Genomic DNA, 18,184 nt, shown 5'->3' with positions numbered 1-18,184 from the left:
AATACCCTGCTGAAACAAAACATAGCACACCAAGCTCTCCTACAGTATCATGTTAAAACCACAGTCTCCAATCTTGTCAATGTTACAGCTTTGTAAATAATAATAAAAGACTTGTATTTCAGGGACATCCAATTTTCCCTTCCTCAACTCACATGTGGTCTTAAAAGTAAATCTATGTGCATCCTTTTCACACTTCCCACACACACCCCACCCCCCCCAAAAAAAGTGATATAACCCACTTTCCCCTGATGGTGAAGGCAGCCAGGTCCAGAATTTAAATTCCCATTGTTGACATTCTGTTATTGCACACTTTCACACTTATATAATATCTACATTCTGCTATGTCCCTTCAGCTTTGATAGCTGCAAAAGGCATAGCAACAGCAAACTGTCCCTGTGGAAGACAATGATTTTCCTTGTTCACAATAAGTTACTGCCTTGATTTCCCTTCCTATCTTGTTCACTTTACCTGCTCTTTACGGAGTCAGGAGTTGGACTCAGCAATTCTCATGCGTCCCTTCCAACTCAGGATATTCTATGATTTTATGATTAATATGCCTTGCTAAACCAACAGTCAATAAATAAAGTTTATTCTTTTGAAAGTTTTTAGCTCTAATAAGGATAGCAAGAACATAATAAATGCAGAACAGCTGGCATGCAACACTTGGGATAAACTGCTTTACTCTTGGGATAAACTGTTTTGTGTGGGGATTTTGTTTTTTCTTTTTAACTAAACCTTCTAGTAAATGGTATTTTTCTTATCCATTGCTCAGCTCTGAAGATCACAGTGATTTTCAAGGCTTTGTTTTTTAATTGCTAAATAAAGGCTTAAAGGCTCCCAGTCCCTACTTAAATCCGCAAGACTAACCTCCAGTCTTACCATGCGTACACACAGAGCCCCCTTGCAGGGATCATCGAGACCACTTCAGCAACTCTGAACAATTCACATAAACGAAGATCTGCTGCTCAGTCAGGCCCTCAGGGAGTCATTAATTGACAAATTTTGCAGCAGTCTGCAAATTTAAGGACAAGATTCTGCTTTCCCCACTGCTATCTAGAAAAAAAAAAAAGCCTACCACCCTAATTTCAAGAGTCTTCTCCTTCATCTCTCTAGCCTTTTACTGGAATGTTTTCCTAAATTTCAAAGATTACCCCAATTTCACACAGAAAGGGTTGGAACCAACCTGGGTCCAAGAATCACTTGCTTCCTTCAGATTTCCTAGAGAAGAGGGATTTTCTGTTCAATCTTGGACTACAATTACGTCAGTCACATCTAACTTAGAACTGATTATTTTCTAGTAAGATCAAAAAAGGTTTACTCGGTCATTCACGTATTTTTACATACACATTAACACAATATAGATCTTTTTCTAACAAGGCATCCTATCCAGTCCTTACATGTATTTCCAGAAAATACTTATGAAAAGTTAATTTTGCTACTATGCCATTATTTTCTATAATTTTCATTAAATCATCCCTGCACACATGCAATTGCAGACAAAACACAGGAACTCGCACGTTCTCTAGCGATGGTGAGCAGAGATTAAAAAGGTCCAGACTAAAAGGCTGGAGGACCAGGGAGTACTCTGTTAGCCCCTGCAATGGCATATCATCTGCTCAGCTGGACTTCTAACATTAGCTTCTTGATTACTGCAGTTTCAAACAATCTACATTCTCAAACTGCACTAAGGAAATGTGTGCCTTCATAGTGTAAAAAAAAAAAACTATAAAAAGCGCATTGAAAGACAGTTTAGGTCTTCAGGCTTCCCCAAATAAAGAAAAACCAACTAGCTATGCAGACTTTTCATGCTTGTGCTATAATCCCTTTTGCCCTCCGTATTTCAAGAAGCTGCAGCCAGGCCTTATGGTCCCTGCCTCGAACACATTTAATTCAGGAGGAATCTTTTAAGAAGATATTTGTTAAATTAAAATGTAGCAAATCTCTCCCGAGCATGAGTAAATTTTAGCTTTTCAAAGACCCTCAATAAGGTCAGGTTTTCAGCTGGCCAGTGGTTCAGCCTGAAAGGTCTGTGCCAGTGCAGAGAAACTAGAGCTGCCGAATGAAGTGCACGTAAAGGGCTGACTGTTTTTAACAGTGACAAAACAACCCATTTTCTCTAACCACATTTGGATAAACGGGTAAGTTTTTAAGCAAGAGTAGTTAAAAGAGATATGCCAGTCTCTGATGGATAAAGCAGCATCAGCTCAAATGGGAAAGCTTAGAAAAGTTAAAAGCAAAGCCACGTTGAAAACAGTCTCTTAATGGAAGTCCTGCTCGACCTGCGCTTCACTCGGTTCTCTTCAGGGCAGGGACTGTGTGATTTGTCTCTATCTTCCACAAAGGGCCGAGTGTACATCAGCACTTCACCCTACGCAATAACAACGGTGTAAATGGAAGAAAAGTGAACTTCAGAAAACAGAATCGTATTTCATCCAAGCAGCTTCCCACTAGCTAATTTTCACTGCCACATAATCCCACTCATATGCTTACGCATTAACATAGAAAACCATAGTAATAACAGTGGCTTTTCTTGCTATGCCTTCCTTTTCTGACCCATTTGTTTTGGAATGAATCACAAATAAATAAATCACCTGGCTTAAAGGTAATTTCCTACTTTTTTGGTTTTGTTACTTTGACATATCAAATCCAAAGATTGTGTTGCATGAACATCAGTTCGTTTTTTTTTATTTCTGCAGAAATTTTGGATTGAATTCAAAAATACGTCATACAAAATGCATCCATTGCTTTAAATTTTTACTATAAACATTGCAAAGAATTTTTTTTAATTTACTCATTTTTGTGTTTACATCAAATTAATGGGGAAGGCAACCTTATGGGACACAAAAACTATACATTTTTTCACTGCTGACCTGTGTGCAATTTCTTCCAACTCAGTACTCATATTAATACAAGTAAATCAAAGTCAGTGCTTTGTTATAAGAACAGAAGCCTGAACTGAGAATGTGCTTGTCTTTTGGGTATTACAAAGAACTGATCTGGAAGGATATTATGCAAGTGTACACAATACACTCCAAATTCCAGGGCTATACAATACAGTTTTATATGCTAGTCTGCAAGGCTAAATTATTTCAGAACTTGACAATGTTTCAAATGAATTGGATCTTTTAAGGATTAAGCGCAGTTTGCCTTTGGTTTATGTAATGCCGTACAGCAGACACACAGACTAATTTAGAGATGCAATTTATTTCTCCGTTGTAAAGAAGATACAGGCCACATTGCAAATTGCAAAGGCTGCTTTATTAAGTGACAGCTAAATCTGAGCAAATAATTCACCTTGAATAATTTATGTACTTATTTTTTATTTTTATTTCAAGTATGTCTGAGAAGAGATCACAGTCTCTTCAACATACCTGTTAACTTATTTAATTTTTTAATTACCCCACAGAATTCCTCACATGGTAAGTTGTTACATGCCTACTGTTCATAGCTATGCTTAGTTGTCATTGGTAAACAAAACTTATGGCATAGGCTGTTCTGCCTGAGTGATCACCAACAATCCCATTTCTTGTACAAGATAGACGCTATATTTTTTCCCTCGTAGTGCCTCATTTTATCTGGTGTATTTTTATCAAGAATTTGAGAAGTTTAGCTGAACGTGAAATTAAAAAAAAAATCATTGCTATTCGACAGATAAGAAAACTGAGAGTACAAAGAAGTTAAGGAGGAAATCGTGATCCATCTCCTGCAGCAGTCTTCGGTAATGCGGTGGTTACATTATGCAATACTGAAGGAGAAGAAAGTCCAACTGATTTAGAATAGTGAAAAACTTGGTTAATCACATAATTTTTTATCAGGAAAGAGAAACCTTCAACAGAAGACTTCACAGTCTGGGGGAGGAAGGTACACGCACATGTGGAAGGAAAGGGATTCCTTAGTCCAAAAACCGAAACACAAAAATTGATACACATTTATCCAAAATGAAATCTCTTAGAATCACACACATATCCCACTTCATTTTACTTTCCTCTCCGATTGCAATATTCACAAACAAAATGACAGAGCTCATCAACTTTAGTGCAAGCCAGAGAACTGACCCCAAATTCCCAAAAAAATAAAGGCATGGAGGGAAGAGGATCAATAATTACTGTCCCAGGAGAACCGCAATAACATAATATTTCTATTCATTCAGATACCAAGGCATCAGTCTCATTTATTTATAGCTATCACTCTTCAGGAGCAGAGATTAGGGGTTCAGGTTTCCTTAACACTGACTTCCAGGCTGAATCTAGGCTGAGTGTTTTCTGAAGTGAATAATATGATAGAACACAGAAGTTACTGGTAAAGATGAGGAAAAAAAATTGGTATCTTTAAAGGACATTTAAAAAAATTCTATTTCAGTGCTTTTTACCTATACTGATTAAATAGAACAGCAAGATATTTTGAGGTTTTCTTCTTGTGATGGATAGAGGAGGACGCATTATGGGATAAAAGGTGACAGAAACTAAGAGGCTTTAGGTTGTTCTATATATTTCATGTTAATTATGAGAGTTCAACATGGCTAAAGGTAGTAAGTTCCTGATGTGCAACTTCGAAAAACAAAAGTTGCTAGTATCATATTGCACCGAACAGCACAAGTGATTCCCGAACAAAAGAGAATCAGTTATCCCCCTACTTTTTACCTTTTTAGTTTCTTGTGTGGCATAAAATACTATGAACTTGATTCCCCAGGACATTAAATTCACCCCACGCTATACATGCAATCCCGTTCAGAAGTAGAGAAAAACTGAACTCAGCATATTTATTAGCCCCTTCATTTTCCAGTAGACATTCATCTTAGGAGAGTTGGGTGTATGTGTTCAGACAGAGTAAGATTACCAAGCTGTTTTTTTCTCTTTTTCCAGGATGCTATGAGTGACAGGTACTGGATTAAGCCACCGTGAGCATTTACCTTATCACAAAAAGATCTGACAGAATCAATGATAAGTATCACCTCCTCAATGCTCCAGCCACCCCACGATTCATCTACATCTATTGGATTATCACACTTTCTTCTCCTAGCTTTGCCTCTGCATGTTGTTCACACCACTATCAGCTTCTTTTTAATGCCTCCAACCTAAAGCTGTCATTCCAACTTAACACAAATCGGCTCTAAATTTTTGTATTGCTTTGACTTTAAAAGAGATAAATATTATTTCAATGTGAGATCTTAAATAAAGCTAACTGGAAAATTTTCAGGAAAAGTGGATTATTATCAGGGTTTGGGAGGGAGGCAGAGAAGCTTTAAAAATAAGTTTTCTGAAGTCCTCAGTGGAATTTCTAATGAAGAGAGAGGTGATGAGACAGAGAGAACCCCAAGAACCACCAGGATCCCAATGCGCAAGTACAGCTTCCATTGACCAGAAGAAATACAGTTGAAGCAATCTGGTGATGAGATGATTGCCCTTCCTATTTACCTATGTGGAACAGGAAGGACAAGTCAATGACTCTATGCAATGCTCCTGCATGACATTAGGCAAGTTTATTTTCTTCTCTCTTTTGATTTTTCCAGACAATAAACACCTAACACCATACAGCTGAAAAGTTTGTTAAAATATACCTCAGCAGGCCGTGCCAAACCTAACTTGACTGAAGCTTTTTAAGGAATGAGTTAAGTGCTTGAGTAGAACAGGCTATAAAAATGCTCTATGCATCTGTATTTGTGCACAATGCATATTATCAGCTGTGAAACTCACCCAATATAGCAACAACTTCATCATCCTGGATTACTTCCAAAGACCCCGAAACCACAAAGCAGAGGCTGTCGACACTCTCGCCGGCGTGGTAGATCAGGTCTCCTGGGGCACAGTGCACTGTCTGAAATTCCATGGCAAGCGCTCGAAGGCACCCGTCGCTCGCCAGCCTGAAGGCTGGGTGCTCCTTGAAAACTTTGCGGTTCAGATGCACACAGATATCTGCTCTCATGTCCTTAGGGCATATCTGCAAAACCTGAGAAAGAAATTAGGCAATCAATTTCTGTGCACGGCTTATATGTGCCTATTATCCCTAGTTTTCTACACAGAGTTTAAGAACTACTTTCCTCCTTCGTATAAAATTTCTAATTTCAATCTGTAGACTAATTTTTGTATTACTTATACACATAAGCCACAATACTAAGTTAGTCTACTCTACAATATCTGAAGGAAAACAATGTTTTCATCTCAGGAACATGCTCTGCTGGATATTGAATTACCAGGATAAGGCCTCAGGTTTTTAAGACAATAAAACTGAGAGCGCAGCAGAACAGAAAGTGGTGGAGAAAAGCTTCCTGAAGGATTGTTTCTAGAGGGTAGGTCACTCTTTTGACAGGCAGATTCTATGAAAAGCCTGCAGAATTACATGTTCCATGTGAGAGAATATTATATGGAGGAGAAGTGTAATCTCATATCCCTTTAACAAAGGAAAAAGTTATTAAAAGTTTCATTAACTCATACTATTGAGATTTGTGGGTATTCAAATTCACCCCTCAGTGGTAATAAGAAGTTTTTTGTTCACACAAGAAAAGGACTTCAAGGTATGATACTGTGTTGGGCTACTTTTGATCTTCCAAATGCAGTGTTCCTCACAGCAATTCACGATGTGTGCTCCTACGGGTACACAAACTGTGTACAGCAGGTACCAGTCAGGGCCATTTCTGAAGGTTTTTAATATAATACAGACAGCCAAATGGAAAAACTACAGAATTACTACTGCAAGTACAGATTAAAAGTTCCTGGCAAAAACACTGGAAATACATAACATGAACAGGGGTTTGGGATGACAAAATCCTTGGAGAATAGTCAGTGATGAAGTACATCTCAGGATGTATTATTTGAGAAAAACACTGAGTAGTATAAGTCTGCCTCATTTTTTTTTCTCAGTAATAACTATTCCATCCAATTAAGGAGCACTCTGGGTGAGCTTCAGAGTCACTCCCACACATTTTCCTGGATGCAAAGAGATGGCTTCTACAATGCAAACACTCCTGGAAAACATAAAGGGAACATAGAAAGCACTATGGCTATACCTACATCTTGCAATGGGGCTCTGTGCAAATCTGAGCAGAGAACCAAGCTCATAACTCTGTGCATGGCACCGGTTCCAGATATTACGCTTGCTACTCCAAAGGCAAACAACTCTACCAGCAACACCATCATCTTCGGCCCAGCTCCAAGTAGACCTGCTAGTACAGATATTACTTCTGAAAGAGATGTATTTCTACAGCGCTTAAGTGTAGGGCACTCATGGATGACCTCTCGGCTGCCCCACCGGGAGCAGCAGCCAAACCAGCCAGTACTCAGTTTTCTAGGCTTACAGGAACAGGTTGGGGCAGCAAGACCGGCATTTAACATGGAACATAGGCAGTGGCCATAGCTGTCTTTGCAATGATCTCATTTACTCTGGCAACAAAACCGTTCTGCATTTGCAGATGCTTGCCAAAGTTTGCTATTGGAATTACACACACTTCACAATTACTTGAGTATCACACACAAAAAGGGTTGTTGTAATAGAAATAGTAGTCAGAAAACCTGAATATACAAGAGAATATTTAAAATGAGGCTCCTATCCAAAAACCCCTTGGTTTCCCAGTCTAAGAGGAAGTTAACACATTTTCCATTCTCCATTTAGAGAAGGTGTCTCCAGACTTCACAAAAATTAAAGGAATTAAAGACATTTGAGAGAAGCCGACAAATGGCAGAAGACTTTCATTTGTATGGGAGGTAAGAAACATATCTTCATGGATTAATTTTAGAATCTTTCAGCAGCTCTTGGCTAAATTTTGTTATACCGGCATTTTGTAGACTTACAGACTTTGCTTTTAGCTGATTATTCATTCCTTGGCATGTCTGAAGTTAACACTGAATTGACAAATTTGTGGCCTACAAAATAGTGAGAAGATTGATTCGGCATTAAGTTCATCCTTAAATATCTGCCTCATCTGTAGAAAGCTGCACTGCATTACACAGCAGCACAACTACCACTGTTCTGTCACAGGAGCAATACAGGTTTTATTCATTGCATGACATCCTAGAAGTTATACACAGGCATCAAACTAACAGCTCAGACCTGAGAGTTTATGGATTGGCACAGATATTATTCAGTCTTATATCTGCTAGCTTTTGCTGTGCAGATGAAAGTTGATTCCTTGGTTTTACAGTCATCACTACTGGCAGTTCAGCTATGAACAGTTATTGAAATCAACACCATATTAAGCTCTTTGATGTTCTGATAATTGGAGAGTTTTTTCCCTGTTTATTAAGATAATTCTCAAAGGCTACAGTGAGTTGTGCTTTGTTTGGTTATCCTGCTGTCTCCAAAGACGTTCTTAAAGCATTTCTCTCCTTATCAGAGGAAGCCAAGAATGAACTTTGAAGATAAGGTAAACCAAACATGTTTTACATAGCAATTTTTTCTTGTTGCTTTGTTAAAATGATGAGAGGAACTTGTACTGGGGGGTGAATGAAAGCACCGGCATTCATTACACTATACAGCCTCAGATGTCATCTCTCCACCTTCCCCAAACGTACCTACCACTATCCCATAACCCCACGCAAATATATTTTGTAAGAAAACAAGTAGAGCAACTTATAATCAGCACTATTCTGTACTAAAATACCATTTCTTTCTGTACTAAAATACCATTTCTTTCTGAAAGCTAGTATGACAGACAGTGCTTCCCAGATTCATGGTCCGCATTCTAAATGGTAGATATCCTGAAGACCATTTAGGAAAGCAAACAGCACCCGGTGTACCCATTGGTCTCCAGACAGCCCAGTGCAAGGCCACATCTGTTCTACTCTTTGATAACGATGTTTTAAAAGCTAGACAGAAATGACATTGTTTGCTCTTTAACTGCATCATCTACTGTTTAGAATGCTAAATTAAACCGTCAACCAGAAGGCTGGTGACCAGAGCATTGGTATGATTTCCTGAATAAACCACCCCACAAATCACATCTCTTTACAAGCAGAAGAAAAATAGTATCCATCTCCATAAAAGCTGGCAACTAATATGAAAACGGCAAGTAGTTGCTTTTGTACATTTGTTCTGGTGACGGGCCATTTATTATTTTTAAAGACACAATGGGAATTTACTTGTAAATTCAATAAATTACAATGATACCATTTGCCTCACGTAAGGCTAATTTCAAACAATACACTATTATTGCAGTAATGTCTTTCAGCTTTCATTAGTATCTTTAACCTGCACACAGAATATTACTTTCAAATTCTACGAAGACAAAACAAATTTTACTTTGTATTCAGTCCCACAGAGCTGCAAACAACCTCACATTGCAGAAATATTGCAAACAATCTCATCTGAAGAAATTCTAAGGTTGTGCTAGAACGTGGAATTTTTTTATTTAGTTATTTTCTTTGTTTACTGAAAACCAAGCTCTTTCCTTCCTCATTTTTATACTAATTCATGACATGTCACCAGCAACACATACATACTTTTACCACTAACATATGTCAGTATGACAGAATAGGTGAAATACCGTATTTGAAAGTTTAAAATTAAGGGAAGCTACTACTTGGAACTATTTAAAGAATATTTGTCATCTTTACTAAGAAAGTACCTCCTGTTTATTTTAATTAAACGCTTTCAGGATGTGACTTGTTTCCTTGCAGTTTAATTTACTTACCTTTTCAGTATCTATTCCTCTGGACATTGACCAGGTGGAAACAATGTAATCCATCACACGTTCACTCAGTCCTTTAGGGACCTGATATAGCTTTAGAAAGTCCCGGACACTGTTCAGCATTTCATGATATCTGTTCGTATTAGCATACATTTGCTGAAATATGGTTGTCACATTACCAAAAATGGTTGCATACAGAAGGGCTGTAAAAAAAGAAAAACAATAGATATAATACACAATAAGTTGTGATGATCAGTCTGTGTTCCACTGTGCTTTAAAACTGGAAATGCCAGGCCTATAGAAATGCATGCAATATCAGTGCTTTGTTAGGCAGGCCTGATGAGCACGAGCATTTTATAGGTCACCTTCAGCACTAACAAATTGAGGACCACCACCTACTTTTGTGTTGGCAAGTCCTGCAACACAGAGTTCCTGAAACACAACTATTTGTCTTTGTCCATCAAACAATTCAGTAGTATCCAAACCCCTACAAAACCACAATAGAAGACACAAGAATCTTAAGACAAATAGCTTGACAGCAAATATGTTAAAATTTCATCTCTGGTTTACAGCGCCTGTGTTGAAATGCCATCAGTGACAGATTTCCAAGCTTTAAGTGCATTACCACAGTAGTAAGCCGAGTCATCATTACGCACCTCAGTGTGACAATAACAATGCATCAAAGCAGAAGATGGAGTATGTAATAAACGGCTACCATGGGTCAGTGATTTATAGATGTAAGTTTAATAATACATAAAAACTCACATTATGTTTTATAGTCTTCAGGCAGAAGAACAGCAAGGCCTGAGGCAAGAGCTAGAGCCCTAAAATGCAGACCAAATGCTGCACAGCCCTTCTGACTTCATTCAGCATAGTTATGAAGCCAGCTGGTTCATGAAGATGGGTTTAAGAGTAAACATGAGAAAGAAAAAAGGCAGTATTTCCAGGTGTGGAGAGAAGCAGATGAAAACACACAGGACTTGAGAAGATCCGCCTGCTGAAGGCCAAGACAGAACAGCAGGCTGGTGGAAATCTCAATGGTCATGTTTTGATGGCTTGCAGAGGCTGGGGCTGAGGCTTTTCCAGCCAATCCAGCTCTGAATAAAAGGGAAGGAGAGGAAACCTCAAGGGGAGCTTTCCTATGTTGTGAATCAGGTCAGTGATAAGTGAAAGGCTGGCTGTAGAGGGAGAGGAACAGTCAAGATGGCAGATGAGCCCATAACCACCAGTAAGTGCTCTGGCTTGCTGAGGAAGTTCTTCCTCTTTATCTTTTCCTGTCCCCCCAAACAGGCAGCAAGTTCTCAGTATCTCTTCCACTTGAGATAAAAATAAATATTTGAGAAGTCATATTTATAAAAAATAAGAGAATATTTTGCCTTCTCTAAACACCCCTTTTTGCTCTTTAATTCCTCCCTCGCGCCCTCTTTAAAAAAAAATTCCTCATCCCATTCTTTCCTTTGAGAATGCATCTATTTATTCAGGTCAGTGTTACAGGCAGATATACTTAAGCCAACTAAGACGCTTTAGGGTTTTATGACCAACAAAAAAACTTCGATAATGTGCAAAAGAAACTTACAGGACTGTCTTTTCCCTGATCATCGAGAGATACAATTCAAATTTAGACTTGCTCAAGGCCTTTACACAGCTTATTCTCTACAGAATTCCTTCTTGACACTGTATGACTTCTTTTCTTTTTGTGAGTTCCTGTAGAAATGATCTCTCCCCTTTTTCAACTACGCCTCTATACAGACAAGTATAAAAACATATATAAAAATGTGCAAACTCAGTTTAAAAAAAAGTGGAGAGTATAAATAGGGATACAGTGACCAGAAACATATAGATTATTTCTCTGTTTAACCTTGACTTGTGCATAAGCTAAACTGTACTGGGAAGTCCAATACAATGAGTACTGAAGAAATGCTTTAAAAACAGTTTTACTATAAATACTCCTTAATCTATGAGTATTTTGTATTTGAACAGCATTGCCTTTCCCTAACTATGTCCATTTGCTCTCTGTTATATAGATACAAACACAACCCTACAATATTGCTACCTTAGGCGCTACTTAGGTGAAATTCTACCAGGTTCTCTAAGAGAAACTAAACCCAGGGCCTCCAAAACTGTGAAGTCCCACTGGCAGAACGCAGCAGCAGCACAAGGCATCCACAAACATCATTATTCTGCCAGCCAGTATAACGTTGAAAATAGGTAACAGATTAGGAAGAGGGTCGCAAGCAAATTCTTATCTCTAGATAAGAATCTCTGGGCAACCATGCTTGTGTGCATGCTTGTGTGCATACAACTGTCTCTTGCAAACGGTGAGACCTGCTGGTTCAGTATCTTGGGACATATAGCTCTATGCCAGCAAAGGCAAAATGGAGTCCCCACTTTGTCCCATTATGGTCCGGCTACATAAAGCCTAAAGAAAAAACAGAAATTTGGTTCTTCATTTTGATTATTATAAGGTGAGCAGTCCTAGAGCAATTTCCACTGCAAATTGCCGATACTATGCTCCAAGATGAAAATTATCTTGGCAAGAAAAATTATTCCTGCCTACATTAATATTTTTTTTTAAATCCCCAAATTTACAATCCTTAATTTATTATTAGCTAACCACTTTATTACTATTAAAGACACATTAAAGCCAAGGATTTTTGCAGCCTAATATTGGCTAGATACATTAGCATATTAAACATTGACCTCTTCTGCATAGAAATAGCTAGCTGTGTGCCTTTCCTTCTTTTCAAAGGAATAATGAAATGAACCCACTGCAGTACACTGCAGCCCCAGAAAGATTTCAGAAACACACAATCTACTACAGGAAGAAAGTTGGGCAATTTATGACCGAGCAAAATCTCCAAATCCTTGTTTCAAGACTGATTGAACACTGACATTAGACCACTGCCTTGTAACAGCAAACAGTGCAGGTCATATGCCAACATCCAAAGGTCACTGGAGTCCTTGGCCAGAGTTTGTAGTGTTGCCCTACAGACTCTATAGAATCTATCAACTCCTTAGCAGTCCTATGTGCAGGGGATCACAGAAATTAAGGAGAAGTATTTTAAGGGGTGTAGGAGGGTGGGAGAGGGAAATGTCTTTGTGTAGGATGGATTCAACTCAAGCAAGGCCACAAATGCACCATGCAGAAAAGTCACAAATTAATCTGACACCAACAGCTTCCTTGGATGCATCAGCTGGATGGAGGCTATGCAGTGGTTTTTGAGGAACTGTGTCCAGGAATAAGCCTGTAGCAACCATGCCTGCACATCAACCAAAGAGAAAATGTCTTCTGCAGAACCAGCAATAGCCTGTTCTAACATGGCATACAAAGCTGCAGCACGTCAAGGCAACAGCAAACACCTCTTCTCCATGAATGTCAAGATCCCTTAGAAAAGATGAAGCTCCCCCCCGACATTAATATTCTTTTCTGACAAAAGATAAAGAGAAAAACACTGTCCCCAACAATGTGGCTACCTATTTACAATGCAGTCTGTGTCACCCCATTTAAACCAGTGTTTAAATAACATCAAAGATAAAAGCATAGTCATTTCAATAGCCAATTACCCGCACAAGTGAATCATGAAGGTCAGACACAGGTTGGAAAGGTCACCAAATCATCTGCTACTTTTAATGATGTAACAAATAAGAATAGAGAAATAAATACAAGTCAGTGTAGGTCTCAGCTACCACAGTAAAAGATCTGGGATCTGATTTTAGAATTATAAAAGGAAGAATTTCTCTCTGTAAGAATGAGAGGTTTGCAATTACCCCAATTACAGATGTAAGTGCTGCATGCGGTTCCTGAGATGAATCATCAGATTGATGATGATTTGTTCAAAATGCACTCATCCAAAGCCCTTGCATACAAAATGTGTGCATAAGAACTACACAGCAACAAGTGAGACCAACATCAACTAGTGAACAACGTCTTACATCTTGCCCCAAGACTTGCACTGCTTTCTAAAACTGAACTGCCTTCATTTTCACTTTCTGGAAAGCTGATTGAGAAAGTCCATCTGTCTGCATAGAAGTTCCACTTAATTAAAAAAAACAAAACAAACCCCTTTTACATATTTAAGGAGTAGCCTGTGCTAACCTAAATACTGTTCAAAATGCAAGCACCTGCATTTACAAATAGTAGATGATCTAAATGTAAAACTGCACTTTTGTTTTACTAACAAGTTCCTAGTTTGCAACAAATTACTGAGTTCATAGATGACTGAGAAAGGACAGCCTTGAAAACCTGTTGCACCGTATCACTTCTCACTGAATACGAAACATAATCGTAAATTAACTACAAAAATTGCATGTCTCAAAGGCATTTTTCAGATAACCCATTGTGAGGTCACACAAAATTAACATTGATCAGATAAAAAGAAAAGCAGAAATTAAAAATTGTATGGATTATAACATAATTATACAAGAAAACCACATTGTTTTTAAATGTGCAATTAGAACAATGTAAGATCTTATAATTGCTTGAGATAAGGGGTCTTGATTAGTGGTAATTATGCCTACTTATGGGTAGAGAGCATGCAGTTAAAAGAAAAATGCTGAAATGTTAATTACAGCCTGCAAGCAAATACCAAACTGAACAGGTATCTATCAATGAACTGTTTACAGCACTAGTTTCGATAGAATTGTTATGTGTCATCTTGCAACTTGAAACCAAAGCATCTAAAGTAAGATTTACTTATTGAGTATCCATATAGCCTTCTAGAATAGTACCGAATTTAAATACTTTGCCCCATTTTCTATCAAGACAGATGCAGAACTGCTTAATTTGCTACTTCTTAGGAAGCTTTGTATATTATAAAGTTTCCTATTTGTAATCTTTTATCTACCTTTTATTTTTTATTAAGACAACGTATAGAGATACAATTTCATTTAGCTAGTAAAGAATAATAGTAAACAACTGCCATAATCTAATAGGTCAATTAATATTATGCACTTTATGAATTTTCACAATATATTTACGTGACATTTTCACATGGTATAAAACAAATTACACTTGCTACTATCTTCTTAGCATGTACATCAATCCCTGAATTTCACAACTTGGGGAAAAAGGCATTTTTTGAAGTGAAAGTAAATTCCCAGAGGAGCTCTCCCCCATGCTGTTCCAGTGACCGTTCCACCTCCCTCTTCTTTCACTCCATCAGCTTGTAATTTGCACCTCAGCTTTGGTATCCCACAAGCAAAAGCAAGGCAGTAGCAACAGCAAAGATCAAAGAACTGGCACACTACTACCAATTGAGGAAGTCTGAACATCAATTCAATGGCAAAGAGCAAAGTGGAAAGCCTGAATAGGCCATGAGGGACGTGAGCATTAAGCTATGTGACAGAACCACTTGACATCTAGGATGAAAAATGAGAGACCACAGGCAAATTTTATTAAACTCTTAGTCAAATCCTACTGCAAATCTTCTCACACTCATCATCACATTTCCTGAAATCACCCTGCTGACAACAGATGGGACACAGAAGAACCTCACTGGTCTCCAACTACAATGGAAATGTCTCCCCTGCAGAAGGATAGGCCACCAACGAGGACACAGTTGATAAGGGCTAAACAACAGAGCATCAGACATGATTTTTTTTCCTCTTCTCATCACCAAAAAACCAAGAACTGCAATGAAATGAAAGTCAGAGACATAAACAAGGGAACAGCTGCTCTAAGAAGCCACTTAAGCAACTACCAAGGACTAGAGTAGTAGAAACATCTGTGCACCTTAAAATAGGCTGTCTGCAGTGTGTAAGGGCAGAAAGGGAAGAGTTAAGAACAGCTATGGAACAAACACCACAAACAGTTCCCACTGCTGCTCTCCTTACACCCTTTCCTAACTGTACAAAATAAAAGCGCACTATGATAGCAGCACAGACCCACAGGCAAATTACCTCCTGTTAACTTGGGGATTTGAAACCACTTACATTTTGCCAGAGTTAATATGGAAGAAGAGAGGTAAGTGTTGCTAAAACACCAACCTACCAAAGATGCTAAAGTCCAGCATCCCTAAGGATGCTTCAAAACTGAAGGTTTGTTATTTTGATTTGATCTGGTAGCACCCACACAGCTCGTAGCAGCAATCGCAGGTGTTTTGGCTCTCAAGAATTTCACAAGCCTGGGCATCATGGGCAGCACAAATCTCTAACAGGTTTTGCTTTTGCCTTCAGCATGTTTGGGTGGAAATAAACAGCATGGGAAAACACACAGACCAAAACTGATCAGAGAAGCGATCAGAGCCAAAGTGAATAAAAGCCAGTAAAACAAACTCCAGCATCAGCCCTGCAAAAAAGCTCTCCAACACACACAGCTCTCTGTAAACTCACACTGAAGGGCCAACACCAGTTTGCACTCTATGAAAGGCTGCATCTTGGATCCAAGAGTCTGATTATGAAAAAGAAAGGATGAAGGGCCCCCTGGCAATCCATACAAAGGAAGGGCGGCTATTACCTCCAGGGCCAAGGCTCCTACCTCTGTACAGCAGCATCTCACTAAACTAACAGAATCCCACTAATTAACAGTGCAAAGTCTGGATTTTGGCAAATTAAGAAGTGTCCAAAGAAGTAAAATGGCAAGCATCCCGACTCCTAAAACTCATCATTCATTTGTTTTGACAGCTACAGTTTAGTATTATATTTACACTGAAAGGCACTAACAGTCATCCAGAGGGAGATTTAATGACAGCCACAGACTCCATTGCAGTCAATATGCTTGCAGAAAAGCAGATTACTAAAGTAATCAGATGCCCAACAAGTCAGAATTAGCCTGTGAGGATTTGGATGTGTTCTATGTGTTCTTGGTTGCAAAATTAAGGAATAAGAGTCTGGTCATACATTACATTTGTTCTGTAAAGGGAAGCCAACAGAAGACGACACAAGCATGACAGTGAAAGGAATTAAAGAGAAAAGCATTCTGGATACAGAGAATTCAAGCTGCTAGACTTTAGATCCCTAACTGCGAGCTTCTGTCACCTTCAAGAAAACAGGACTGCATGTTCTTATCCTATAAACAAACAGCACTTGCAAACCAATGAGTTCACCTGACTCTTCTCACTTAAATTATCTGAAGGCATCAATATTTCTGCAAGGCCGTGTACTACCACTGACTGGTTAGACCCAATAGGGTAATATCATTTTACATCCAACGGTGTATCATAATCCAGATATGAAGATATATATTCTGCCTCAACTTACAGGTAAATTATTAAACCTGCCAGATAGTCATGACTAACCACAAACACAGTAATTCCTAGTAATTAATTGAAATTAGGGCCTTAGGCCTTGATACAAAAAAGACTTTCAAAGAACCATTACAGTTTAATCATCGAGTCCACAGAAAGCTCCCTGCAGAATCCAATTTTATTTCAGTCAAAATACAAAAATATGGGACACCAAGAGCAAAAGGCAAGAATATTTGCAAGGGGAAGTCAGCATGATTACTCAAAGGTAAGACTAGAGAAAAAAGAAGATAATTCCACAGAAATGGCACTTTCCAGTTACCAATCCATGTTTTATCCCCCACAAGATAGGTTCATCTCTGATAAGGTAAAACAGAATGGCCAGGAAATGTACTGATTTTCACAACTAGTAAAAACAACTACAATTCCTGTAAAGAACAAGATACTTATCAGAACATCTTCAGGAGGGTCATGAAAAATTTTAAATGTGGAGCAGGATCTTGATGATGCTGTACATTTTAAGCGTGTGTACTTCAGTGAATGCTAAGCCTTGCTCTAGACTAAGCCAATTTGATCATCAAGAGGAAACTAACTGTACAAACAGATTACAGCTGCAAAACCCATCTGTATTCCAAACATACGAGGCCAGACTCACCAGTGGGACACTTTTATCAACAAGGGATGAGTTCAGCTCAATCTATTCACTAGCAGGTTTTACCATGATGAGAATTATTAAAATGGCAAAATCTGATTAAATCCTCTGCAATTTGCAAGAAAGGACACTATTTTACTGTTTTGTAGAATTTTATGGACAATAAAATTTAAATTGTCTAGAAAATTGAAATGGATTTCCATTTCATTTCCCAGCACTAATGAACAGATCACCATTTAAATGACGACTGAGCCATTTAAGGGCATCATTTTTCTTCTACAATTTATACAGGGTAATGCATGGCCATTTTCAATTACTTGGTTAAAATTAAATCTCCAGATACTGCTTCTAGGTTCTTACCGACTTGCACCAATATGAAGGCTTTTGCTTTGAAAGCTGTTTTTTATCTACCTTAAACTTATCTGAAATGATTACCCCAATTAGAAGCAAAACCTCATTTTAAAAAAAAATCTATTACTGAGATAGAGCTACACATAAAAAAAACCAGTTAAGAAAAGATTAAAGAAAGGAGTGAATAAAAAGGAGAAGTTGTTCTCTTTTTACGTGAAACTGCTTACATACATAGTTTTCATGGTTCCTCCGTTTACCCTATTTCCTCTATCATTTGTATGATGTTTCTCACAAAGCCTTGCAGGAGGCAAACCTAGAGAGGCTCAAGGAGATCATCATTTACACCAAACTTTCTGGCCCTTTCCCTCCAATGCTGCACAT

At 38.3% G+C, this 18,184-nt stretch overlaps 1 protein-coding gene across 1 annotated transcript in view; it reads right to left on the bottom strand.

The window, feature by feature from the left end:
- The window catches only part of KCNH1 (potassium voltage-gated channel, subfamily H (eag-related), member 1), a 170,898-nt gene that overhangs the window by 80,323 nt on the left and 72,391 nt on the right, over window positions 1-18,184 (bottom strand). The window contains exons 7-8 of the mRNA XM_009888373.1: window positions 9,623-9,822; window positions 5,694-5,946 (exon numbers count right to left, since the gene is read on the bottom strand). Coding sequence (XP_009886675.1) covers window positions 5,694-5,946; window positions 9,623-9,822 — 453 coding nt within the window. The remainder of the gene's footprint in view (window positions 1-5,693; window positions 5,947-9,622; window positions 9,823-18,184) is intronic.

The sequence above is a fragment of the Charadrius vociferus genome, unplaced genomic scaffold (assembly GCF_000708025.1).
Source record: "Charadrius vociferus isolate BGI_N301 unplaced genomic scaffold, ASM70802v2 scaffold340, whole genome shotgun sequence".
NCBI lineage: Eukaryota > Metazoa > Chordata > Aves > Charadriiformes > Charadriidae > Charadrius > Charadrius vociferus.
Note: the sequence above shows the minus strand (reverse complement) of the source record. Positions and strands in the feature narration are given on the sequence as shown.